The 27528-nt window shown below is 37.8% G+C and overlaps 1 protein-coding gene across 6 annotated transcripts in view; it reads right to left on the bottom strand.

The window, feature by feature from the left end:
• Positions 1 to 5542: 5542 nt before the first annotated feature.
• Positions 5543 to 27528, bottom strand: part of TBCK (TBC1 domain containing kinase) — a 197001-nt gene continuing 175015 nt past the window's right edge. For all 6 annotated transcript variants that reach the window (XM_073237202.1, XM_073237205.1, XM_073237204.1 and 3 more), the window contains one exon: positions 5543 to 9442. In XM_073237202.1, the coding sequence (XP_073093303.1) occupies positions 9332 to 9442 (111 nt within the window). In that variant the 3' untranslated portion in view covers positions 5543 to 9331. The remainder of the gene's footprint in view (positions 9443 to 27528) is intronic.

Genomic DNA, 27528 nt, shown 5'->3' with positions numbered 1-27528 from the left:
GCATATTTCGTCTTTTGGGAAACTGAAATATGTACATGTATCCGTGGATACTTGTTCAGGAGTCATCTTTGCCTCCCCACTGTCAGGAGAGAAAGCTTCCCATGTCATCCAGCACTGCCTTGAAGCTTGGAGCGCATGGGGGTTACCGCAGATTCTGAAAACAGACAATGGCCCAGCCTATACCTCTACAAAATTTGCTCAATTTTGTCATCACATGGGGATAAAACATATCACTGGCCTTCCCTACAACCCACAGGGTCAAGGGATTGTGGAACGCGCGAACCGCACGCTCAAATCCTATTTACTTAAACAAAAAGGGGGAATTGAAGATATACCCCCCACACCAAAAACTGCCATAGCCCTAGCACTTTTCACTATAAATTTTTTGAATCTGGATGCTCAAAGCCATACAGCAGCGGATCGCCATAATCAGTGGCCAAAAGACCCACAAGAACTAGTAAAATGGAAGGACGTGTTATCTAACCAATGGAAGGGCCCGGATCCAATCATAATCAGATCCAGGGGAGCTGTGTGTGTTTTCCCCCAGGGTGAAGAAAATCCCTTCTGGATCCCGGAGCGCCTAACGAGGAAAGTCCTAAACAAAGGAGATGACTTCGCTGTACCTCCTGACCCTGCTCCTGACACTGGAGACCCCGACTCAGGGAGTATTGAGATGGGGAATCCTGTCTGCCTTTCCTAAGCCTATGCCTGTCCGTTTCAATGCAGCCGTTTTTCCGCGCTTTTTCACTACCAATGCTAGTATGAACTTGCCCTACCTAGTTAAAGACACCCTAGTAGCTCCCCTGGGAGAAAACCGATCCTTCGTAACTAATGGGTCATTATGCTTCACCACTCAGAATCTAGCTGGCTGTATCTCCCTGAAATGGAGGAAATACGGATGGTTCAGTGACATAATTCTAGAGGCCAGTAGCCTCCCCGTTATGTCAGCTAAATTTGAAGGGCCTAATAAGGAAGGGAGCCCGTCCTATAAGAACATGACTATCCACCAGATGGTTCTCTGGATCAATGGCACATTTGTACACTCTCCCAGGAACAATTCCACCGACAGGCCTCGTCAACCCAAATATGCCTCCCATTGTGTGGGCGACTATGAGGGAGAGCTGTGGCCCTGGACTGACTGTCAGTCAACTGTAGTAACGTGGGCAACTGAGAGGCAGGAGTTTACCATCTCCCCAGATATGGAGGGACGGCCAGCCAATGAGGCTTGGTGGCCAGTAAAGGTGCTCGAAGGCGAGTTTCGTCAGCAGCTGAGCATGAACCCCTTCCATAAATGGATGCTGTGTGGAGTCAATGGCTCGTGTACCGACCTCTCCCCCTTTTCCGCCCTCCAGGGTGGGGGAATTGGTGTAAAAAATATCACCTTTTGGTGCGAGAATAACCACATGCGCGCACACTGGAACATGATCATGACCCATAACAACGAGAACTACACGTGTTCAGCAAAATCAGGTCCAGAGTCACCTAATTCCCTTTTTCCACCTTCTCCAGTATGCGTATACCCCCCATTTCTGTTTATCTTATCCAATAGTAGCTTTGACTCCTGCTCCAATGAAACCTGCTTTCTGTCTCAGTGTTGGGATGCGCGTAACTTTACCAATGCTTTGGTAGTCCGCATCCCCCGTTGGGTCCCTGTTCCCGTAGACGCCCCTAACACCATGACTCTGTTTCGAGAAAGGCGCGATTTCGGTGTTACAGCCGCCATAGTGCTCCTGATCTCCGCGACCGCGGTCGCAGCCACCGCCGCTGGTATAGCTTTAGACACCTCCATCAAATCGGCTACAGAGCTCAATAACCTTGCAGCCTCAGTAGCTTCTGCCCTGGACCAACAGTCCACACTTGATGGCAAACAGAAAGGAGGAATAATGATCCTCAATCAACGCATAGATCTCGTGGAGGAACAAATGGAGGTGCTCTGGCAAATGGCCCAGTTGGGATGTGAGCGGAAATATTGTGCCCTCTGCATCACTAGCATTCAATATGAAAATTTTACACGGGCAGCTAATCTGTCACGAGACCTGTCCCAGTATCTTTCAGGAAACTGGTCCCAAGACTTCGATGGGACACTAGAAGAGCTGCGGCGAGAAATTATCCACATCAACTCCACCCGTCTAGATATCTCCGTAGCGGAAGGACTCTCTTCCTGGTTCCTCAGAGCTCTCTCCCACGTCAAGGAGTGGGCGGGCATGGCTGGGATGGGCGTGTTCCTGCTTGGAGGTCTCATGCTCTTACTCTGGTTGTTATGCAGACTCCGCAACCAACATAAGCAGGACAAGGTGATCCTTGCTCAAGCCCTAATGGCGATAGACATTGGCGCCTCTCCCCAAGTGTGGCTCAACATGCTTAAGAAGGAAGCTCGGCTTTAGCTTGAGGTAGCTCTTGCACCCTGAGCCCATGTGGCACTGCACCAGGCCCGAGTACCTCAATGCTTAATCACAGCTTTCTTTAAGAAGCTCATGGTGCAAGAGGGTTGAGAAAAAGGGTCCAAACCCTTTGTACCAAGCGGTCCCAACGCCAGCCAGAGGATGCGAGGCAAAGCACTGCAAGAGGTCTTGGACCCCTCTGAGAGGCATGCCTGACTGCATAGGGGTAGATGCCCAGAACCCCTCTCCAAAAAGGGGGCATCAGGAAGTATGATGGAGGTCAGGCCTCTGTCTCCGCCTCTGCTGGCAAGTTCCGCCTTGAGCTTCTGTTAGACAAAAAAGGGGGAGATGTTGGCAGCCGCGCTCAGAAAATAGCGCCCCATGCAGGGCAGCCGGAAGGCCCCGAACTTCCTAATGACAAATCATCCCACACCACTAAACTACATGCTAATTGCGCCTTGGCATAAGGACCAATGAGACCCACCAAATGGTTATGCTAATAAGGCATATGGAGCCGCACCAACCAGGTCAGAGCATGAGAACTATATAAGCAAGCCTCTCCTTCCCCTCTGGGTCCTGCCCAACTCATTTGTTTCACAAAGAGCTGAAGAATAAAGCTTTCTGCAGAAGAATCCTGCTGTTGTTGCATGCTGTTCTTGCCGGCGAGGACAGGGCACGCGACACACTTATACATATATACTTTAGAAAATGTGTGATTTACTAGTAATATATTTTGGAGTATGTGTTTAAATGACCAATCTGCACATTGAAGCCCAAGAGGTTTTGCAAAATATTAGTTAACCAGCAGCCAGATAAATATCTACAGGTATATATTTATTTCTGAAATCTCAACTAGTTCTTCTCTACTACCTGGGTGATGTTAGACTTAACCTACTTAAGAGTTATATTAGTTAATTTAATATAAAAAGGGGAGGGCTATTTTTTAAAAAATTACTTATCAGGAAAACACTCCTCTCATGCCCCTTTTTTGGTGCCAAATGGTGGCATAAATCTAACTGATGATCTGACATTAACAATAAGGCATGTTGGTATAAAAAAATAATTTTGTTACAAACTAAACATAGATAAACCACAATTTTAGGAGACTATACAGTCATTGAGTTGCAGAAACTCCAAAGTAGGGCTGAAAACTTTTTAACACTGAGCAGCCTCTGTGAAACTCATTTTGGAAAGTAAATAAGTGAAACTAATCTCTTACCTTTGAATCAATATTTTGTGGTAACTTTTTCTGCTACACAGAGATAAGTGGATAAATCCCTGGAAATGGATTCTGCCTCTTTAACTAGTTGCTCAGGGTAGGCCTTCATCACAAGGTACATCTCAGGAAGGCAGGGCACAGTCACGCTGGGGCAGGTGAAGGATGGGGTGGACAACACTTCAGGGACAAGAACCTTCTGAGACCATTGTAAAAAGGAAACAAGTTAGAATGAGTTAAATGGTCACACTGGTTTTATTCTGTCTTCTTGTATTGCCTTATGTAATTAATAATGTGTGAGTAGAGATAATTGTTTTTAACCCTCACTACCCATTAAAAAAAAAAGATTCTCCTTGGTTGCGCATCACTATGCAAATTACCCATCATTTGGCCTCCATCCAGTAGCCATATTCCTCACATGCCTTTCAGATCCTTAATGACCATATTTGGGGTTTATGGTGATGAATGCATGGTACATGGGATTACTAATGATCTTAAATATAATTTTAGAAGATATGTTATCTGACAAGTAATAAATTACCAGGATTGTTTATATCAGAGCATAAAAATATAATTTTTTTAAGTTAGCAAATGACCTAAATGAACTCTATTTCTTCTCTTTTATGATTAATAGACCTAGAAACTAGCTTCCCTGACTCCCACCCCTTTTAAACTCTCTCCTTGGCTTTCCACACATGACTGGGAGGCTGATACAAGGGCTTTTCCAATCCTTCAAGCTGGCCCCTGGATAATACATAGAAGACAAAGGTTAAAGAACAGCTTTGACTCTGTATATCAAGGATTTGACTGTAGACAGAGACAGTGTGGTTCTCTACCAGGCATGTGTTTTCTGGGAAATGTTTTGGAGGTGAAAGGGTAATGTAATACATAGCAAGAGTTTCTAAGAATAGTTCTCCCTTGTTGGGAGAGTGGCATTTGCTGGGAGTTGTTATTAAGTTGCTCTTCTACATCATAGCATCAATAATGAATGTAATCAACATTTTTAGTGCTTCATTTTTGTATCCCAGCCATCATATAGCACAGGGGCCGACCTAAAGTTTGCCTGTAATAAATGTGTAATGAGTAGAAATTGGTGTCTTTTACCTTCTCTACCTGTAAATATATGTGGTGGACAGAAAAATGGGTTAGGAATCAGGAAAGCAGAATTGTAATTTTGGATGTCTTACTAGCTACAGGAGTTTTACAAAATTATTTCACTGTTCTTTTTGTTTGGACAATGACGTTTGGATCAGATGATCTTTAAAATTCCTTTTACCTTCATGATTTGTAATCTAGATAATGTAATGACGACAGGATGGTTAAAATCAGTAGTCTGCTATTAAGTATTATTGACTGGGTTTCAAAAAAAATTAGAATAAAAAGAAAGCCATGATTTGTGACGTTTGCCTGTGTCTATAGTATCAATACTCCTGCTGTGGCCATTTTTAAGCTACAAATGTGAAATGGACTTGGCAAGAAAAGGGTACAATTCAGTTGCCCCAAGACAGTAGGAGCCAGTTTTCAGAGCACAGTGAGCCTTAAAATATGAATTATTCTACCCTGAAGGACTCAAAATATGTTAACATCATTGGGAAAAAATTAGTAATAATAGGCAACAAAAATAACTTTCTGAGTTAATGAGAAATTAATGCATGAATTATCTCAGGTTTCAATTCTTTAACTAGTGATCACACTATTATACTTTTTTAAAAGAATGGGAGGATCATGTATTGTTTTTTAAAAGTCACAGATATATATAAAGAGTAATATTTTCAAAAGTTGAATCTTAGTGTGACAGTAAGTAATATTTAGAATCTGATCTAATGCCTTAAATTTGTTTGTTAGAGCTCCAAGACTGGTCTTAAGCCAAGACAGGACAGTGTTTTAACCTCTACCACCCAGAAGATTAATATATAACACCCAGGAATGTTGGCAATACAGTGCCTTGGTATTCATCTATGCATCATTTATTGGTCACAGTGAACATTAGAACAGAACAGTATTATTGAAATGCCGTAGACAATGCAAACTAAAAACAGGTCCTCTGAGAGGGAAGAGAAAGGATATTAAGGAACATCAATTCAAGAGGAGACAGGCTTGAAAGTCACGGTAGGAGCTACAAATATCAATCTATCTAAAGAACAATGAATTTGCCAAGATCCAAGTTTAGTTTCCATGTGACAAGCACCTATCATACGATATTAATAAAAAAACTACTCAGAAAAGATATAAATACAGGAACTTAAAAAAATATGGCTTACTCTTATAATAGTTAATTTCCAGTGTAGATATTTCTAATACTGAATGAGAGAAAACTGGATTCCAAAACCTAAAGTCTGTGTGTGAGCAATTGCCTATGCTGAGTGTCTGGTGTCTGACAGTTAAGGTTGTAATACTTCCGTTACTTTTCCACATAAAATCTAAGAATTGAAGGGTATTTGGTCTTGAGACTGAACATCCAAACATAAATCTATCGTAACTATTATTTTACTCCCACTCTTTGGCTTAATCCATGTTTATCAAGAAAAATGCATCACTTGGTTAACAATGGGTATATGTAGGCCATCATGTATACTGATGAGCTGACTTTCCCTGACTCTGATGGAGTGCAACGTCCACCACCCCTCAGCAGGCAGGGCAGCAATCTTGTCTCCTTATAGTCGTTCTCACCAGATGAGACTTCTGCACAAGATCCTTTTGAGAAGCTGTACCATACTTCTGATATTAATCTCTAAAGGAGTATTTTTTTTTGTAACCATTTGGAGGAGGAAACAGAGGAGTAGAAAAAAGATGTGGTGCCATCTGTGCTTTCTAGAAGTTTGATATAATTCATTATCATTTTTAAATAGTCTGATGAACTCATGCCTTAAAGCCTGCAATCTGGGGACTCACCCCACCCAGCCTTTCCATTGAACGCCCGTCTGTCTTCAAAAGGAGATTTGTCTTCCTTCATCCAGAATACCAGGCCATGACAATCTCCCCTGTAGCTTCCCTGACTTGGTGGGTAGTTATTTCTAGTCACTTCATGGAGCAAAGAGATCTCTGAGACTCACTTTGTAATAACAACTCTCTTCCAGAAGGCCCGGGGTTGTGTCTTCTATCCCCATGCACATGTTAAGACCTCAGCTCCTAGGGCCTATGTGGACATCTGAAATCTAATGGGCCTGAAAGTGTCGGTTCCTCTTCCTATCTGATATGAAGGAATTTCTGTTTAAGTATTAGACAGTTTTAATATTCTTTTTTAATCTAGTATTTCTATGTTTTGGAAAGGGATGCAACAACTTAGCTTACCTTACTGTTGAAAGTTATCTGTTCCAATTTCTAGGATTACAGAATTTTAGGTATGGGTGGAAGATCTTTTCTTCACTCAGAGGACTGAGATTTCAATTTATTTATATATCATCAGATGCTAGATAAATTTGGCACTTGAAAAAAAATGTTTTTTTCTCTATTCATATAGATTTGAAAATCACTAATCTGGAGATTCAATACAATTTTACATTTACTAAGCATCTCCTATTGCTGAAGATACCAGGAGGTATAAATTATGGTCTCTGACCTTAAAGGAGCACAGCACTCAGGTCTTCATCTCTCCCCACTACCTACGACCCCATCTGACTCAAACCTCCACCCCTTTGTCCTTCTCTGCTTTCTCACTAAGGCAAAGTTAAGGCTCGGAACCACTCCAAATGATCATTATGACTGTAGTCAAGATAAGTCATCAAAGACTGAAGGAACGGACAGGAGAATTTAATGATACTCAGGGTAGATGTTGGCCCAAAAATGATGTTAGAGAAACTGTGGTAAAATTTTCTTTCATTAATTCTCATGTTTTTTCTTTGCGTTTTTCATAGGGGCCATAGAATAATATAATCATTGATCATGTCAGTGTCTTGCACATAATAGGTATCCAAAATATATTTGGTGAATGAATATAATTTAACAATATAAATTAACAAACAAAATGACATGGCACCTAACACTACTTGATATGTACATGCAAGAATGGAATTGGATATTATCTCATGCCACATACAAAAATGAAATTGAAGTCCTGGGAGTAGGGCTAATAAGGAATGACTACTAATAGGTACAAGGTTTCTTTTTTGGGTGATGAAAATATTCTCAACTGCACAATTTTGTGAATATACTAAAACCACTGAAACTCTACATTTTAAAGGGGTGAATTTTATGGTATGTAAATTATATCTCAATAAAAAAAAAATAGATGAAAAACCAAAACAAACATCAACAATAAAGCCATAGCCCAGAAAGTTGAATTGAGGCTCTTATTGAAGGGTTCTACCTAGGTAGTCTGAACTCTGAAGAGGAATATAAGTTAAAGATGAAAAAACTTTTTAGTTAAAACAAAAATAAAAATAGTCAAAAGATGTACTGTATTTCAATAACTCCAATGCATGTTTTCTCACATTTCTGAAATGGGAATGCATCTTGTAATTGATGGTGTGTCATAGTTTACTTGGCTACATTTTTTCTTTCTTCATGGTGTATAAAATTGTGGTATCTTAGATTGAAGGAAGTACAGTACTTAAATCTTTACAATAAGGTGGCAGAGGCTGCTAGCTGACTTTTGGTATGTGTTCTCCTCTTTCCACATAGTAATAAGATTTTTTTTTTTCTGATGGGCCAATGGCTGACCAGCCAAAGACTATATTCTCCATTTTCTTAAAGCTAAGTGTGGCTACATGTCTAAGTTCTGGCCAGTCGTGTGTAAGCAGAATATGTGCAACTTCTTGTTTGTGCCCTTAAAAAGGAGGAGCACACCCTCCCTTCTGTCTTTTTTTTTCTTCTTTCCTCCCTCCTCCTTTCTCTTCTTCCCTTCTTTTTTCCCCTCCCTTCTCCATCATTCCTTTCCTTCTGAATTGTAGATGTGATGGTGGCTGCTCAGCAGCCATCTTGATCCATGAAATAGAAACCATGTGTTGAAGGTGGAAAGGCAATAAGATGATATCTGAGTTCTTACTATGAATCAGTATTCTAGCCTTAGACTGACTGTGCAAACTTTTATATGAGAGAGAAGTCAGGTTCTAGTTTGTTTAATGTACTCTAATTTTGGGTTTCTCTGCTATAGGAACTAAACAAATATTCTAATATGAATAGTTTCTGAATTCTTTTTCTGGAAGTAAACTATTGTTACTTTCTTCAGTGGACTAAATTCTTCTTTGTCCACACACACACACACACACACACACACAATTCTTCTTTGTACACACACACATACACACACACAATGTGTCTGGGCCAAAAGTGAGTGACTTAATGTAGCATTTACTTATAAGGAATGTATTGTGAATAGCGTTTCACTTTTCATTATCATGCACAGATGATTTCAGCCCACATTCAGTCTATATTCTAAATAATACCTTTGTTAGGATTCTCTGTTCAGTGCAGTGGAAGACAGCTGAGATTCCTTGATAATGTTAAATCTGCCTTGTCAGCTGAATTCCTCCGGCTTTGTGTCACAGTGGGTAAAAATACATGATTGGATTTCACTGTTAAGAAAATTCTTTCAGCAATACATGTACAGTCAAGTTTGTTGTCTGGAGAGCTGAACATTTGGGTCATGAGATTTAAGAAGTGTCTCATGACAAAACTTTATGGAAATGCAACAATCAGGACAGCCAGCCCTCCCTTAGCGTGGCAAGGCTGTGAAAAGTTGAGCTGTTGTGGGCTGATGCCTCTTGGTCCTTTTGATAGTCACACCCTTGATTCTTCATATTTGAGGAGATGGAACAGTGAGGAGGCCTGTTGGCTTAATCCTATTAATGCCACCATCTAGAATACAGATTCTTGGATATTTCATCTTCACAAGATGAGCTGCAAACTGGAAAAAAAAACAAAGGCCCGATTTATAGAGGATGTACAAAATTTGTACTTCTCCAATCCCATTTTTAGCTCAAGCTGTAAAAGATAAAACTACTTTAATGATACCATTGCTGTCACTGTTGTATAATGAATCATTAATTTGGTTTTTAATATAAATTACATATATGTACATAAAATATGTGTACTTTTGTATGTTGACAATCAACTTTTTTATGCTATGAAATAAAAGTGTTTCTTCAGTTTGAATAGGCAATAAATAATATACATGGTAAACAGTTCAAACAGCATACAAGGGTTTACAGTGAGAAGTAAATTCTTCCTACTTCTGTTCTCAGTCTCCCTCTCCAGAGGTCATTAATATCCCTATTTTTCATGTATCCTTCCCATGATAGTCAAAACATTCTCAAATCTATATTAAACAATTTTTATATTACTGTCAACTTATTAATTATTGCAATTCCATGCACAATGTCCCAGAAAGGACTGATAAACTGGTTGTAACATGTTTTGAGAGCAACCACAATGAACAGTTTGAGAACATAAGCTTGGAATGAATTTGAAGGATGGGTCTATGACGTCTTCTAGATGCCTAGCAAAACAGGACTTTGTAAAGTTATCAAGATATACATGTACCTCCTTGACTTGGCCCATGCCTACCTATCTAGGATCATTGACTGTCTTTCTCCACTTCTTGTACATCACGATAAAATAGTCCTGAACTGCTTGTCAATCCCCCAGGAGATGGGACAGCTTCAGGATTCAGTCTTTGGTTGTGTAGGTGCCCTCTGTTAGGAACATCTCTATTTCCCAGCAGCCCTTGGCTCCCCTGTAGTTCCTCCTCAAAAGCAACACTCTGTCTGCCTATTTCTATTTATTTTCCTAACCAGGCAAGTCCTTCTCTAGGAGCTAAGTCTCCATTAGGGGCCCCTCTTCTCAACCCCCAACATTTTTTTGTGCCAATCAAAATCTTTGGCTTACCATGTTAATTTAAATTGCCCATTTAAGAGCTTGCTTCCTCTACCAAGCTGTAAACTACCCTATTACAGTGAGTGTGTTGCTTTCTTTTTATCCATAGTGCTTGGCACATGACAGAGGCTCAATCTATGCTTGGACTGAACTGACCTCTGACAAAGGACATATAACCTGGAGCAGAAAGAGGAAGTGAGGACGGGTTTCTTTGGTTCTCTGGCCATTCTATCTCTATTCTTTCCCCTTGGTAGTGTCCTATTCATCCTCCTTGGGTTTTTGTGTCCTTATGTTCTTTTCAATTACTTTATCATAACCTGATCTCAGATCTTTCAAGAAAAGTGACTAATACCTGCTCACAGTGCTATTACTTCTTGGGAGTATTTGAAACTTAATATTTGGTGAAGTCTCAAGTCAGCAGTCTATACTTTATGGTTCAAAAGAATCAGCTCAGTGGTTTGGTTAGAATAAGTTCAAAGCCTCAACCTTAGATATTCTGCTTTATTGCTCTGGAATAAATTCTGGGGCTCAGGAATGTGGCATCTTTTTTTAAATATATTTTTTAAACACCACTAAATGATTCTAAAGTAGATAGTCTGTGGACAGTATTTTGAAAAATACTATCTTAAGCCAAAACAATAAAGGCATCAGTAAGTAGGCAGAATAGATGTTGCTAGACTGGGATCTTAGCAATCTTCACTCATATAAATGCATCTTAATACTGCTGGCCCCAGTCATCTTCTCAATCATTCTCTGCAGTGCCTTAACTGAGATTCGAATGGCTGTACACATTTCAGATCTTGTATTCTTTTAGCCATCTGAGGGTATCCTTAATAGCAATTAATGTTGAAGAGAAATAGTACACCTATATTTCAAAAAATATCAGGTGAGCTAGAGTACCAATAAGAGCTGGTCTTTGACCTGTTCTTGTTTAGTGTCCTTTGAACCCCAGTCCTTAAGACAGAGGCCCCAGAGTCATCTGCCCCGAGTCATGTGCAGGCAGCCCAGTCCCTGGTACCATACGATTACTGAAACATCTTGGCCTCATTCTCCTACTTGCAGCAACACAATTACTGCTTAGGCTCGAATTCTAAGATAAACATACCATTACTCAAAAGGTTTTGTGGATAAGCAGTCTTAGCGTTCAGTACTTTCAAAAACATTGTACTAGTCAGAAAATGAGTAAGGAAGGACTTACTGTACATTTAACTAATCTCTCTTAAACTCTGCTGTAGAGCTGAAAAATGGAAAGGCACAAGCAGGCAGAAGGGAGCACTGCACAGCGGTCAGGGGGCTGCTCTGTGGGAGGTCTAAGAAGGCAAGCAGAAATGAGTACAAGTAGATGGCAGATGTTTAGGTGCCTTGAAAAGAAGCAAGGTTGTGCTTAAGCGGGAGCTACGGGAGCTATTTCCCCCTTTCCATTCCTCTTTCATTATTGGCCCCTGAAGGCAATGGGAACCCAGACATGATGGTCACAATGTCACATGGATCAGGTAGTGTTGTTCTCTGTGGTGATAGCTTGAAAGGTTAGTGGGGGAAGAAAAGGCTATGAATGTATAGGAGTGGATTCCACTGTGTGAAAAAAGCTACATTGTTCATGGAGAAGATACATGGTGGAACAGAGAACCAGGCCTGCAGAGTTCAGTCTTTTATCCATCTTTTACTCTCCGTCTGGTAGAGCTCTGGGAGTTTCAGTGAGTAAACATACAGGGTGCTGGGCTTTGGTGCTGAAGGTCCTATGCAGATGGCAGCTACAGCTTTGGGAGAGGCCTGCCTTCCCAGGAAAACCACAGGCCTAGATGTACTGAGCAATATCCTTCATGGAAGTGCCATGAGTGGACCAGTGGTTAAGAAGTAATCAGAATTATCTGGGTGCTTTCCAATAAAAAAGGATATCCAGGCCTACTCCAGACTAGTAGTAAGTAGTTTCTTGGAATGGAGCTCCGGCATCAGGGATTTTATGTTCGTTTTTGTCTTAAGCCTCCTAGGGGGTTCTATTGTGCAGCCAGCACTGAGAATCATTTTATTCGATAATGGGATTCATTTACTGGTCAGGTTTGTCTGAGACCTCAAATGGCAATTTTATAGGTTGAGTCTTACATAGAAAGCAAGCCACTTTGCACTAAAAGAGGCTGTCATGTTAACAGGGCTCGACTTTGTGGAACCAGGTCGTGTGTGAGAATGGGGTTCCCTGAACAGCATCACCAGCAGAGATCTAGAGGGCAATATCCCACGTGGAGCTGGCAGGATCTGGTGTTTGCTGGGATAGGATCTGGGGACTCACAGACTGCAGGGGCAGCTATATTTCTTGTGGGCAGCACTCTCCTTTGGAAAGGGCAGAGCTCTTGCATTTTTGTCATTCCTCTGGTTAGTAGGATCTGGTGGTGGTATCCATTTCTAGGGCTTGGGTAGGCACACCGCAAAACAGCATTGTCTGAAAACCTCAGGCTCTTGTAAGTGCCACTCCATCTTGTTTCTTCTCTTTACCTTTCATCTTAGCTTGGACTAAGAGTCTGGCATGTTTGTCCAGGGAAGTCAAGTTCTGCCACGGTAGGAGAATGAGTGGAGGAAAGGGATTTTTGATCTGCCACAGAGTAGTACAGGTTAACTAAGGTCAAGAAATTAAAAACTCATGATGGGTAAGGTTTAAGAGCATAGAACTGGATCATGTTTCTTACAAGGTGTCCTAGGACACAGGTTTGGTAGAACTGAGAGTAATGGCAGGAAGCTAAGAAAATCGGGCTTCCGCAAGGTTCTGTAAGGAGTACACTGCAGACCAATTAAGTTTTTGATGTGAAACGTTGGCCTTGTGAATGTTAAGTTCACATTGGAGATTGGGCAACTGGCATGAATGAACTAATAAACTGGTAAAGCTCAACCTGAGAAGTCTTTTTCTCTCTGCCATTTCATTTGTCCTTCCAAATAATGCTAGATTTAGGGTATACATTTTTGGTTGGGTGTAGAATTGTATAAGGGAATCAGCAATTATCCTGAAATGAGTGGCTGTAGTAATTTCATTTTCTTGGTTCTCATGGATGTGAGGCTAATGCCATATTAGTGTTATATCTTCTGGAATGTTGAAAATATGGTGCATATTTAATATTCCTCACACTGTGTGGCTTGGGCTAGGCTGATACTTCATGCAAATTATGTATCTATTTCTAAGTTTGGATGGACAACTCATATAGGCATATTTGAGAAGAGAAACAGAATATCGGGTAATTTCTCCATTTATAATACAGTGTGGCTTTGGTGTTTAGCCTCAAGTATTGATGTCCTGATTGTGTAAGAGTATCTGGGATCATTAATAAAGGTCTTGATCATTTTAACTGCACATCTCAGTAATCCCAATTAGAACAAAGGAGCTATGACAAAGATTAGTGGAAAAGAGGTAGGAATGATTTATCTAACACTCCGCTGATCTCTTCCCTTGATTTTAAAGTTAAGTATATTTGTGAAATGTCATTTTTTGTTTCAATCCTTATTACGTTCCTCCCATAACAGATAAGTGTTCTGTCTCCTGTTAGTTTTTTGTATTCAGTAATTTTATAATTAACACACTGAGGTTTATTTTCTTAAGAGTACTATATAAGTTTATTTTCTTAAATATATAAGGGAACTCTTGTATACTGTTGGTGGGAAAGTGTACTGGTATGAACATTTTGGAAAACAATATGGATGGTCCTCAAAAAATTAAAAACAGAACTACCGTATGATCCAGCAATCCTATTTCTGGGAATATATCCAAAGGAAATGAAATCTAGATCTTGAAGAGGCATGAGCACTTCTGTGTTCATTGCAGCATTATTCATAATATCCATGATATCGAAACAACCTAAATGTCCATGATGAATAATGGATAAAGAAAATGTGGCATATATAATACAATAAATATAATTCAGTCTTATAAAGGAAATCCTGCCATTTGTTTCAATATGGGTGAACCTGGGGGACTTTATGCTAAGTGAAATAAGCCAGGCACATAAAAACAAACACTGCATGATTCCACTCATATGTGACATCAAAAACAGTCAGACTCAGAAGCAAAGAGTAGAATGGTGGGTCTCAAGGGTGAGTGGCTAGTGGGAGCAGGAAGAAGTGGGCATTGCTGACCACAGGGTACAAAGCTTCAGTTATGTAAGATGAGTGAGTTCTGGAGATCTAATGTACAACATGGTGACTATATATACAGCAAGTATAAAAATACTATATTGTATACTTGAAATTTGCTAAGAGATACAAGAAAATGGTAATTACATGAGGTGATGGACATATTAATTAGCTTGTGATGACCATTTCATAATGTATACATATATCAAAACATCAGGTTGTACACCTTTAATATATGTAATTCCTATGTGGCAATTAGGCCCCATTAATGCTGACAAAAACTACTACTACATAAGGTGTGAAAACGGTTTTCACATCAATACTGTCTAATAACAATTAGGCAGTGGCTGCCTTACATTCTTATCTCACTCACAGAAGTAAAATCAGGAGCAGAGCAAAACCAAGAAAGGTGAACATAAGGTTAGTAATCACCTTACATCTCCCACCACAGGCACTTGCAACAAGAGGAGCAGAACAGGTAATTCCAGGGTATTAGTCTGGAATGTTAGATACTGGAAAATGATTAATTATGCAATAAGAAAAAAAAATGGGATAGTGTACAAAACTGCCATTTCACAGTTCAGGCTTTCTACTCAATGTTTATTTTAAGAATAACTATTCAATGGTCTGGGATATTCAGAATCCATGCTGTGTTGTACATTAGTCTTCCATTCTTGGAACCAATCTTTGGGATTAGGAAATTTGATAATGTAAAGATTTTATTTTAATAAACATTTTTTTTACAGTTTGTGTTATATAAAAGGATATATAAATAACTGTGGTGCACTAACAATGACTTTTCTTGTTTTAATTTTCTTGATGCTTACACTTTCTGCCTCCATTTCATCTTTTCTCATTCTCTAATTTTTTATTAAGAAAAATATTTTAAAAAAGGTCAAAGTACCAGGGATAGTATAATGAGCCCCTAGGTACCCAACAGCCAGCTTCAACAATTACAACTCATAGCCAACCCACTCCTCTCAATTACATTATTTTGGTGTAAATTCTGTATATCATTTAACACATAAATATGCATATTTGAAACAGACTTTAAAAAATACAATAAAATATATTTAAATATAAATACATATTTTAAAAAACATGTACTACTATCACACTTAGAAAATGTTAACAATAATCCCCTAATATAAATATTCAGCAAGTGTTCAAATTTCCAATCACTTCATAAATGTCATCTATTCATCCATCCATCCTTCCATCCATCATCCGCTTACCTGTATTTACGATCTGTATATTTGCATCAGGATCCAAACAAGGTTCACACATTGTGACTGATGGACATCTTTTAAATCTCCTTTAATCTATAGGTTTGTTCTCCTACCTCTTTTCATTTCTTTGCATGAGGTATTTAATTAATTCCAATTAGACACTGTGTTCATTACTCCCCAAAATACTCTTATATAAAGGTCAGTAATAAATTCCACTTCACCACATTGCCAAATACAACTTTTAAGACTTAATTTGAATCTGACTTGATCTATCAGCATCATCTAATACATTTACTCAAACCTTCCTCTTTTCAAAACTTTCTTCCATTAGCCTTTAGTGTACCAATCTCTCTTATTTTTCCTACCTCACTAGCTGATCATTCCAGTCTCCTTTGGTGGATTTTCCTTATCTTCCTGACTTTTGCCCTGTGTCTGTCTTCTGACTTCCCTTCTCTATTTATATTCATCCCCCAAGTGGCTACATCTTGTCCCATGGCTTTAAGTCCCATCTATACATTGATTACTTTAAATTTGTCTTTTTGCTTATTCCCTGAACTCTAAAGACATGAATCTATCTGCTTCCTCAGTATCTCCACTTAGATGTCTAGAAAGCATCTCAAACTCAACAGTTTCAAAGGCAAACATTTGATTTCCATTCTCTCTGTCTCCAAAGCCTCCTAAAGTCTTCCCCACCTCAGGAAATGGGAACTCCATTCTTCCAGTTGTTTAAGCAATAAACCTGGATATATATTTGTTTCTTACTTTGCCTCTGCCAATGTACTAAGTAGTCTCTAACTTCCAAAACATATCTCAGTACCTGATCACTTCTCACCACCTCCGCTGCTGCCCGACAAGCCCGGCAACCATTATTGCTTCCCTAGGTTATTCCACATATCATCCTAACTGTTCTCCCCTGCTTCTACCTTTGCCCAAATGGTCTATTCACCACACAACCCGAGCGATCCTTTAAAACTGTGTACATAACCTCTCTTTTCAAATCACTTCAATGGCCTCTCATTTTATTCAGAATAAAATCTAAAGTCTTTACCATGATTTACAAGGTTCTACATAATCTGCAAATCTTCAAATCCTTCCTCCATCCTCCACCCTCAACCTCTCTAATTTCATCTAGTCCAAGCTACCATCACTTCTTAGATTAGTGCAATAATTGCTTGTCTGATTGTTTCTATCCTCACCCCTTTCAGTCTTTCTCTACATGGCAACCAAGATGAAGCTCTTTAAATAAAAGTTAGATCATATAAAACCCTTTGATCTTCATGTCCTAGAGGCTTTCCATCTCATCTGGAATAAGGGCCTACCTGATCACTTCATAAAGAAAAGAAGTCATGAACACTCTTTTTCCTTATCCTGCCTTATATTTTAGTTTAGCATTTATAACCACTTGATATATGTGTTTGTTTATTGACTGTCTCTCCTAATGTATTGTAAGCTCTATGAAAGTAGGGACTTTGTTTTATGTATTACTGTTTCACCATTGTTCAGAAATATGCCTAGGTCATAGCATTTGCTCTAATATTTGCTGAATAATAAGTTTATTCATTCAAAAACACTTTTTGAGTATCAACTGTGTGCCAGGTACTACACTAGGCAATTGCTAAGCTGTCTTAACTGCCAGTAGAGGAGGCAGAAAGTATTTTAGGGCAAACAGTAATGAAACTGTCTAATTGGCTCTGGTAAGAGTCAAATGCTATTTTCTTTTATCCTTTACTAACAGGGTCTTCACCAAACTTTCGTATGATTTGAAAGAGGTGAGATGATTCTTTTTTAAATGGCATCTTTTAAAAGTCATCTATATAAATAACACATTTATACAAAAAAGGATTGATGATAAAGTTTATAGATATAAGTAAATTCTTCTGTGATAATTTTAATGTAGAAGTCCTCAGAGCAGTTAGATGGGAGACAATATCCTCAATTCATTTCTACAGTTAGAGAACTAAAGTAGATGAAGAGTTTGAAGGAAATGCAGTGATAATCTCACTTCCTTCTCTTGAGTTCCATGTTTATTTCTTAGCCCCTGATCTCTCAATGAGTTTGGGAATTTTCAGTGGTATGTAGATAGCTCAAGAGGTATGTAAAAAACAAAATTAGTTTAATATTTTATTGTGCAATTATAAATTTTTTTGTCTCCTCTATTTTAGTCTCTTACATGTAATTCTAACAAAATTTCATGAGTATTAAAGGAAAAGAAGTGAAATAATTTTTAAGTATACATTTTGACTAAAAATGGCAAGAAAATAAGTATTTCCTAAAGCCATATGATATCTCAGCATAATGTAAGTCAATGCAACTTCTACTTCATTGCTGAGCTTTGTTGAAATCACAACAGATTTTTTTTTTCTATGTCAAAATGGTGTTTCCCTTTCCTTCCTCTCCTATTTCCTTTTGACCTCATTTTCTTTGTTGATCTCCTCTACCGATCACTTACACTAAAGCAACGATTTCTCTTTAAGCTGGTTTATAGTGGAGGCAATAGATTTTTAGTTTCTCGAAACAAATGTAAATTATATATTTCAATGGTCTTTAGACAATCTCTTGTTGAGGCTATTGCTGCCTTTTCCTAGGTATGTCTTCCTTTCTGGAATAATGCATTTATAAGCTATTAATTATAGGGTAGAAAAACCCTACCTCTTTAAAACATCCATTGGCTTTACAGTTAGGCACAAAACTGTGTCAGTTCTTGCTGATTTGTCTGAGCTCCATTTGTTTTTTTCCGTTCCTCTGCTCCTTTTCCATTTTAGATTCCAATTACTCTTGTTTCTAGATTTATACCTGCTTTTCTTTATATAAATACGTGCATTTATTTATATTTAAATTAAAGGTTAATGGGAAGCTTGTCCCTGAGTATCCCAAATAAGGTAAGAGCGGTGACAGGATGTTACCAGATGCCTTGAATCACATAATAAAAGCAATTTTCCCAATTTCATTTTGAAAGTTGCAGAGCTATCAGTCTCTGACAAACCCCTTTGTTGTCTTTTCCCCACAGCCATGTGAGCTCTTCTATTGCGGAGGTGGGGGAGCTTAGAAACTTAGACAGTGGAAGATTGCAAGCTAGGAAGAACCTGGCATTGAAATAGACTGGGAAGATAGGGAGAATGAAATTCTTTTACTAATCTCTCATACTTTGTGGTTTGAAATTTCTATTTCATTGGGATCAGGACAAAAGAGAGAGGACACTTTAAAAGAAATTTTCCAAATGACTTTCTAAAATACAGTGATAGTGTCACTTGTTATCTTAAAAACTTTTAATAGCTCCCACTGCTAAAATGTAAACTCCATAGCATTGCATTCAGGGTTGTCTATAACCAGAGTCTACACCTATCTTTCCAGGCTCATATGCGGATAAAATGCTCTCTAAAGAAGTCCTGGACTTTTCAATCAGCCTGTGCTCTTTTTTCTTTTTTTTTGCCTGGAATGTTCCCTCTTGCCTGTGGTCCTCCCAACACTTTTCTTCACTGAAATTATACTCATACTTCAAGGTCTAGGTCTATTATCACCTTCTCCATGAAGCTTTAGGAATCCCTCATTTATCTGGAAATTTAAAAAAACGATTTCCTCCTTGTTGATTTTCTAGAAAAATTATAAATCTCCTTTAGCATATGCCATATTTTGCTTCGAGTTTTAATCAGTTGTATACATGTCTTACCTTCCTAACTAGATTGCAAGTTTTATGAAGGCAAGGGTCTATATATCTTTCTCATTTCTGTTTCTTTATAAAAGTTTCCATCATGTAAGCACTCAGAAGTTTTTTGTCTTGAATTAAACTAGTTGTTACTGGTATTTTTTTATTTTGCCTTCCTCTTTTTAACAATTTCTCCAAATGTACACTCTTTTGCAAACTACTATTTTTCATATGTTCATTTATTCTTATTCATTCAACCATCAAATATTGATTGAGTACATCCTACTTGAAAGGCACTATGCTAGGTGTTGGAGGCACAACAATGAATACAATATAATTTCTGTTTCTCAGTGAGCTTGGAGTTCAGTTCTTAATAAGCCCAGAGATGCAGCTAAATGAACAGGTGATTACAATGCCATTTAATAAATGCTACCCAGCAGCCATCATTTATAGTTGTGCAAATCGTGTCTTGCATGAGAGAACCTGGAAGATGGGTAGGTGGAACGTGAAATGTAGCCTCTCCTCTTCTTTTCAAACTTTGTACTCTTACATAGTGCTGCATGCCCCTACAGGAAGGATAGGTTTTTATCTAATGCATGCACAAACTCTATAATAGTGGTCCCAGTGCCACAGTAAAAGTCAGTAAAAGATCTTCTATTTGGAGGGTTCAGAAAGAGTTTCAAGAAGAAATGCTATATAAACAGACTTTCAAGACAAATGTGTTACCAGGTGAACAGAAGTAGGAAGAATGCTCCAAATAGAGAGAAGAATAAAAAGACACTATATAAGGAACTACAAGTAGTTAATTATGGCTGGAATCAAAGAAAGTGAGGGAACAGCTGGGAGGGATGAACTTGGAAAACAGAGCAGAGTCCAGATCATGAAGGGCCTTATAAACCATGATGAGGGTTGGAATTTTATTTTGAAGGCAATGGAAAGTCATAGAGGCATTTTGACAATGATGAGATTTACATTTCAAAAAGCTCACTCTGGTTGTATGGTAGAACTGGGGGAAGGGGACTGAAGGCAGGGACAGTGAGAAGTTTCTGTAGGTCAGCCACAAGATACTGGTGACCTGAGCGTAGACCGCTGGGTAGTGGGATTAGATTCAGACCTAGTTAGCAGGATAAGAAGGCAAACAATAATGTTCCATGTGATTTGTTGCCCCTAGTCACAAAGGTGAGAGAATTCACTATTTCAATCAAACAGGCTGGGTGGTAGGGAGGAAAATGCAGAAATTTTGCAGTTAGCACAGATTATGAATCAGGGTTCTGCCACTGGTTAGCTGTGGGATCTTGGGTTAAGTCACCTAACCTTTTTGGCCTATTTCTTCACCTGTTAAATGTGTAATAATAATAATAATACACTTAAATAGTACACTTAATGTGTTGCTGGGAGGGTTAAATTAGATATCATATGTTTAATTGTCTTAAACATAGTAGATACTATGAGCTCAATTTCCTTCTTTCTTCTCTTCCTCCTCTTTCCTTTCCCTAATTGATCCTTTAACAGGAGAGCCATTTATAACACCTTGCAACTGTATAGATTCAAATTTATTTTTAAAAAAAGCAGATTTGTCCCCAAGTGGGATGGAAGGACTTTACAGTGTTCATGGTGAATTGTTTATAAGGGAGCAGTAATTTACACTAGTGACTCTCACTGTTCACTGGGTCATATATGCTTTCAGCAATCAGATGAAAGTTACGGATCTATTCTCTCTCAAAAAAAATGCCACATATGTACAACACTATTTCACTTTGTTTAAAGACCTTCTAAAACTCATGATGGGCTCTAGGTTAGACAGTTTTCCTTTAAACTAATTAACTTAATATTTAAATTTGTGATAGTTGATAGTGACCTAGTGTTTATGCACCTGGAAAATGGTATCTTCCTATAGATTTAATCCCAGGTTAGTGTATAACAATAGCTGATACTTTCAAACAAATTCTCTCAGGAATGGCTACATGGAAATTTTCTGAAAAGTTAACTTCAAAAAATAGGAGAAAATATTGTTAGATATGACATTAAAGTTTGTTGGAAAACAGAACTTATTCTAATAAAAAAAGTATATTGGCTCATATTAGAGAATAAGCTTCTTTGGATAAAATTCCATTATCTAACACCATTTTGTATCAGGAGCTCTAAGAGCCTTGTGGTGCATTTTTCTTTGACCTGTGATATTTGGGACCACCATTTCAGCAACAATCATTTATTAACTTCTATTTACACTAGACAACTGAGAACAGTAAACCCATACTGTGCCCAAGCCACTGGTCACAGTATACACAGCATACTATGCTCTGAAAGGAATGTATACAATTAACTTTGGATTCAAAACAGTTAGGGTTGTGATGAATTACAGCCAAGTTCCAACCTCTGTAGATCAAGCAGGAGGGTGACTATGGTTAGTTTCTTATTCAGCCACAGACATTCCTGTGGTAAGGAGCAATTAATTAAATAGTGGGCTGTGGAGGGCAGGGTGGGTATGTAATATAACACATATTAAAACATGCCAGAGACCCTAGGATTCAGATGATGACTTCGCAGTTTGTCTTGGAAATTGGAAAGGAGTTTGTTCTGTCTTTTAAAAAACTGCTTGTACACATAATACATAATATGTTAAAAAACAGACAACCAAGTCTGGATTAGGTGTTTTAAGGTGTCCTTTATTATAATGCCTGAATTGGTTTTTACTTCACAAAAGTTTTGGAAAGCTATGAGAATAGGGACTCTACAGGACAGGTTTGAGTTCAGGGTCTTTTAAAGTGCTTGATTCTTCATCATTTAAGTAAAGAGTTATATAGAAGAGTTTTCATTGTTGCTTTTAAGTCTTATATGATGTCTAGTGTTTTCAAAATGCTTTAAAATCTAAAATGTTTCCTTATAATCTGATATAAACCCACAGACCAAAACATTTGCTGACAGGAAGGCAAGGAAAAAGTCAGGAAGAAAGCCAAATTTAACCATAGCCAGTGCTTATAGGTCTAACAAGACCAACCAAGAATTCCTTACATATTTGGAACTCATAAAGGAGATTCACTTCCCATTCTTTTACAAAATACTTAAAGTACAATTATAAGGAGGCCTAATACATTTCTTGACAGGTAAAAGACCCCATACAGAGTGTCTTAAAAGTATTATATTAATCTGGAGAATTAGGTAGATACTATCTGGAGGGAGAGAAGTTTGCTATAGGGACAACCAACATACTGAAATGGTTTAATGTGTTTTCAGAGTTTTTGGCACCCTTTTAGCACATACTTGGAGTAGGATAGTCTCAGGTGCCTGAGACCAAGGGCTAGACCAAAGAGAGGAAGGAGACAGGGGTAGAGAGAGACAAAGGGACTGGCGAAAGGTAAGGGCTACCATTCCAGGATCATAAAACTTGCTTTAACTTGCTTAAAGGATCCGAGAAGTAAAGGGGTAGGATAAGAGGCTGGAAGCCTCACATCACCACAGCACAAATTAACTTCCAACCTGACATCAAAAGACCAAATAACCTTGGCCTCTGTGGGAGTGTAAATGAACCCATTTGGACTATTATCTTATTTTTTTAAAAAAATAGCTGCAATGGTATGCTTTGCTTCTTATAAATCTGATTATTTTCAGTTGACAACAGTTGCAGTATTTTTTATTTAATCCTCACGTGCCACATGCGGAAAGCATCAGCCACTCACTGTTTAGTCATAGAATCTCCACAACAATCATCTCTTGTCTAGGTTTCTGATTCAAATGTTTTTCATATATATGTTTTGCTGTTTTCTAATTCCTTTTGTTTTTTGCCTTTTTCTTTTGTTAAAAAGTAAAGAATGTTAAAAAAGTTAAAAAGTTCACATGGCTTATTATTGCAACAGGCTCTTATGTTCCCAGATGAATATTTCTTTTGACAACAAGAGAAAAGCACTGATTTCAAGCCAAGAATATAATATTTTAAGGGTAAGATGAGCTGTTCCTAATATGTTCCAAAGGGTTGACAAGACAAAGTGAAATGCAAAGATTCCTTCAATTTCTTTCTTACATAACCTTTTGAATGGGATACACTGGCAAGGATGAAATCTTAATGGTCTCATAGCCACAAAATATAATCTTGATAAAGAGTAAATATTTTCAGAGTTTTATGAGTTTCAGTGACTCACAGCAATATTTTGTTTGTAGTTTTCCTTAAAGACTCACTAAAGGTACAGAAACACCACATGGAGTTTCATTTTGTTCTGGTCCATGTTGTCAGCCATTTTCCAGTTTGAAACCCTCCACTAGCTCTAGAGTTGTGCCCGTACATTATCTTCCCACAGGGGAGAAAACGATAACCCAGTAACACATTAAGGCATGTTATTGTGCTAAGTCATCATTCCCGCTAAACATTTTAATTTATTTCTGGTAAGAGGTGGGTTCATGATGGTGTTCTGTCAAACTGAGATATATGAAACTTTGACCTTAGTGTGGGAGTAGGGTAGTGTGAGTGATGGTTGCTACGAGCATCAAAACAGACTACACTACGCATTTCCCCCTAGATAATATTTTATGTTAAAAATAAAAATTTCCCTTAAATCTGAGTAATCTGCTCAAGGATACAACAATGTGCCTTTCTTCTGGGTTCATTTAATCCATAATATGGATGGTAGATTATCTCTGCCTCCTCCTATTAATCTGAATAGTTATTGCCTTATTTCTCAGATTTATATACTTGCTCCCTGAGATTAATTCAGTGCATCTCAGTTTCTTAAGAGCTATCTGCTATGGGGCTTCTGCAATGAGACAAGAGTATGACTTGCCATGTTTTTCATTTAAAATGTGACACAAAGTCTGAACTGAATTTTTCCTTGTTTTGATACAGAGGCTTTCCTACTTCCATAAACCCACAACATATGCAGTCTGCATTTGTTTTGCTTGTCAAATTAGACTCGACCACAGTGCAGCAAGCATCAGCACAAAAATCTGATTCATTCTTGGAGCAAGCAGTACACATTTCACTCAGGACTCCACCTCAGTCACTTGAGACTAGCTGACTTCCCTTGGTACTGATGTAATTCTGTTCACAGAATATCTGATTATGCTAGATTATATAATAGCTCACTGTTTTATTTATTCTGTAGGATAAGGTGAATTAAAGATTAACTGACAAGTGAGATTCAGTAGGGCTTATTTCTGGTGTGGATAACCCTCCGCCTGCAACCCTAATTAAACTCAGATCTTTGTAGTCATCCTTGGTCCTATTCTGGGGAAAAGCAATGTTTTATCTAGAAAAGAAATGGCAAACTCTAAAAGTATTCTGATGTATTTAATGTGGAAGCTAAGGCAAATACAAAGCCTTATGAAACTGTAAAGAAATCATCTCATTCATTAGAAATGAATTGCTAATCAATTGTAATTACAGGAAATAATATGTAATTAAAATGGTATCACATATCTTCCTATTGTACTTACTAAGGTACATGAATAACTATATTCAGATCTGTTCTGTCTTCTCCTATGTGATTTTAGACAATATGTTCAATACATTTGGTCACTGCAGAGTAACTCCTTTATATTTGTATGAAGAAGACAAGAGACACTGGTCCTAATTTGTATGTCAAATGGGTGATTTTAATACTGTGATATACTAGACAAGTTACTCATTTTTTTCTTTCTTGCATTTGTTCAAAGATATTTTGTTACTTGTTAAATTTAATACTGAAAGCCCTTTTCTCTTCTTGAACTATATTCTATTTCATTTAATACTTTCATTTATTAGCACTTTTACCATGTCCTAACAGAGGATGTAAAATTAGAAAAATTGCAATCATGAATACTGTTTGCAAAAACGTCCCATATTATTATAACAGTAATAAACATTTGCATAGATTTGTAGCTGTATTGACTAGAAATGGCACCTCTGCTTTCCCTTCATAGCACTCAACTCTGGTTTTCTTAATCTTTTCAAAATAGGACTCTGCCACTTCAATGTAGAAGAAAAGCTGCTTGTCCTTGGAAATCACTGTTTTTTGTTTTGTTTAATACCCACAGAGGAAAAAAAATGAGACCTGATCAGAACATTTCTTATGAAAAAATGATCAAAAACTGCAGGAATCACCTCAAGGGAGGAACAACCTAAGACAGGCACAGTCGCAGGGCAGCCATCAGGTGAGAAATTGGGGATCAACAGAGGTGAGGCTTAGAACCTCATCGCCCCTGTTTTGAGAGAAATCTTCTGCATCCATGGATGTTTTGTTGCCCTTGTCTAGCTTGGATTAATACTTAGTCTATAGGCACATACCTGATCATCTACATTTGCCCTCTTACAGCACTAAATTATGTTTTCTACCTTTATCTTGCATCTACCTACCACTTCAGCATTTTATTAATAATAATAATAATAATAATAATAATAATAATAATAATAATAATAAGGGAGAAATGTGGGATTCACATTTAAATCAAGTATAAAAATCAAACCAATAATCATATTTGACCTGATTGTTTATAGTTCATGATGCGTGATCAAAACTGAAAGTTTCTGTGATGACTGCCCTTGCACTGTTCACCATGTAAGAACTTACTCACTATGTAAGAACTTGTTCACCATGTAAGAACTTGTTCGTTATGCTTCAGAAGACTGGAGACTGTTGAGAATTAGGCTTGGGGTTGATTAATGATTGTGCATTGAGTCCCCTATACAGAATTTTATTGTTGTTAACAACCATTTGATCAATAAATATGAGAGATGCCCTCTCAAAAAAAAAAAAACACAAAAACTGTAGGAATCAGATAAACTAGGGGCAGTGAGATAGCCTGAATACATCAAATACTAGAGTTTTTAAAACATTGGAGTAAAAGATATACAACATAAAATTTGCCATTTTAACCATTTTTAGATATGCAATTCAGTAGCATCAAGTACATTCACAATATTTTGCAACTAATTATTTCCAATTTTTTAAATTATCCCAAACAGAAACACTGTAAGCAAAAACACTCACCACCCTCCAACCCCTGAAAGGGCTAATTTACTTTCTGTTTCCATGAATTTGCCTATTCTAAATATTTTATATAAGTGGAATCACAGAATATTTATCTTTTGGGTTTGGCTTATTTCCACTTAATGTTTTCAAGGTTCATCCATGTTGTAGCATGTATTAGAACTTCATTCCTTTTAATGACTGAATACTATTACATTTTGTTTATTCACATAAACAATATTGTATATATCACATTTTGTTTATTCATTCATCTGTTGATGGACACTTGTGCTGTTTCCACCTTTTGGCTACTATAAATAATGCTGCTATGAACACTGACATACAACTATCTGTTTGAGTCCCTGTTTTCAGAGTTCTTTTGAGTGTTTACCTAGGAGTGGAATTGTTGGTCATATGGTAATTCTCTGTTAATGTTTTGATGGAATTGCCAGACTGTTCAACTATTTTTTACAGAAGTTGTATCATTTTACATTACCCCCAGCCATTCACCAATGTTCCAATTTCCCCACATCCTTGCCAAAACTTGGGTGTGAAGGGGTATCTCAGTCTGGTTTTGATTTTCATTTAACTAAAAACTAATGATGCCAAGTATCTTTTCATGTGCTTATTGGTCATTTGTGTATCTTCTTCAGAGAAATGTCTAAAATGTGCCTATTTTTATATTTGGTTGTCTTTCTGTTGCTGAGCTGTAGGAGTTGTTAATGAATAGGAATATATGTTCTTTGTTCACTCATTTTGTATTCTGATATTAAATCCTTATCAGCCATATTATTTACAATTTTTTCCCCCATTTTATAGGGACATGGATTGCTGGTCATCTCCAGAAGCTGGGAAAAGGCAAGGAAAAATTCCACCCAGAGTCTCTGAGGGAGCATGGCTTGCTGATACACTGTTTTCAGACTTCCAACACTAGAACTATGAACGAATAAATTTCTGTTGTTTTAAGCCACCCAGTTTGTGTTATTTACAGCAGCCCTAGGAAATTAACACATGCTCCAATTTTGATACCTTTTATTTCTTTTTCTTGCTTAATTGCTATGGCTAGAATTAATAACAATCTTCTTCAAACTCTTCCAACAAACTGAAGAGGAGAGGAAATTTCCTAACTCATGCTAAGAGGCCAGTATTATTCTTATACCAAAGCTAGACAAGGACACTACAAGAAAAGGAAACTATAGAC

Source organism: Manis javanica, chromosome 5 (genome assembly GCF_040802235.1).
Source record: "Manis javanica isolate MJ-LG chromosome 5, MJ_LKY, whole genome shotgun sequence".
In the NCBI taxonomy this organism is placed as follows: Eukaryota; Metazoa; Chordata; class Mammalia; order Pholidota; family Manidae; genus Manis; species Manis javanica.
Note: the sequence above shows the minus strand (reverse complement) of the source record. Positions and strands in the feature narration are given on the sequence as shown.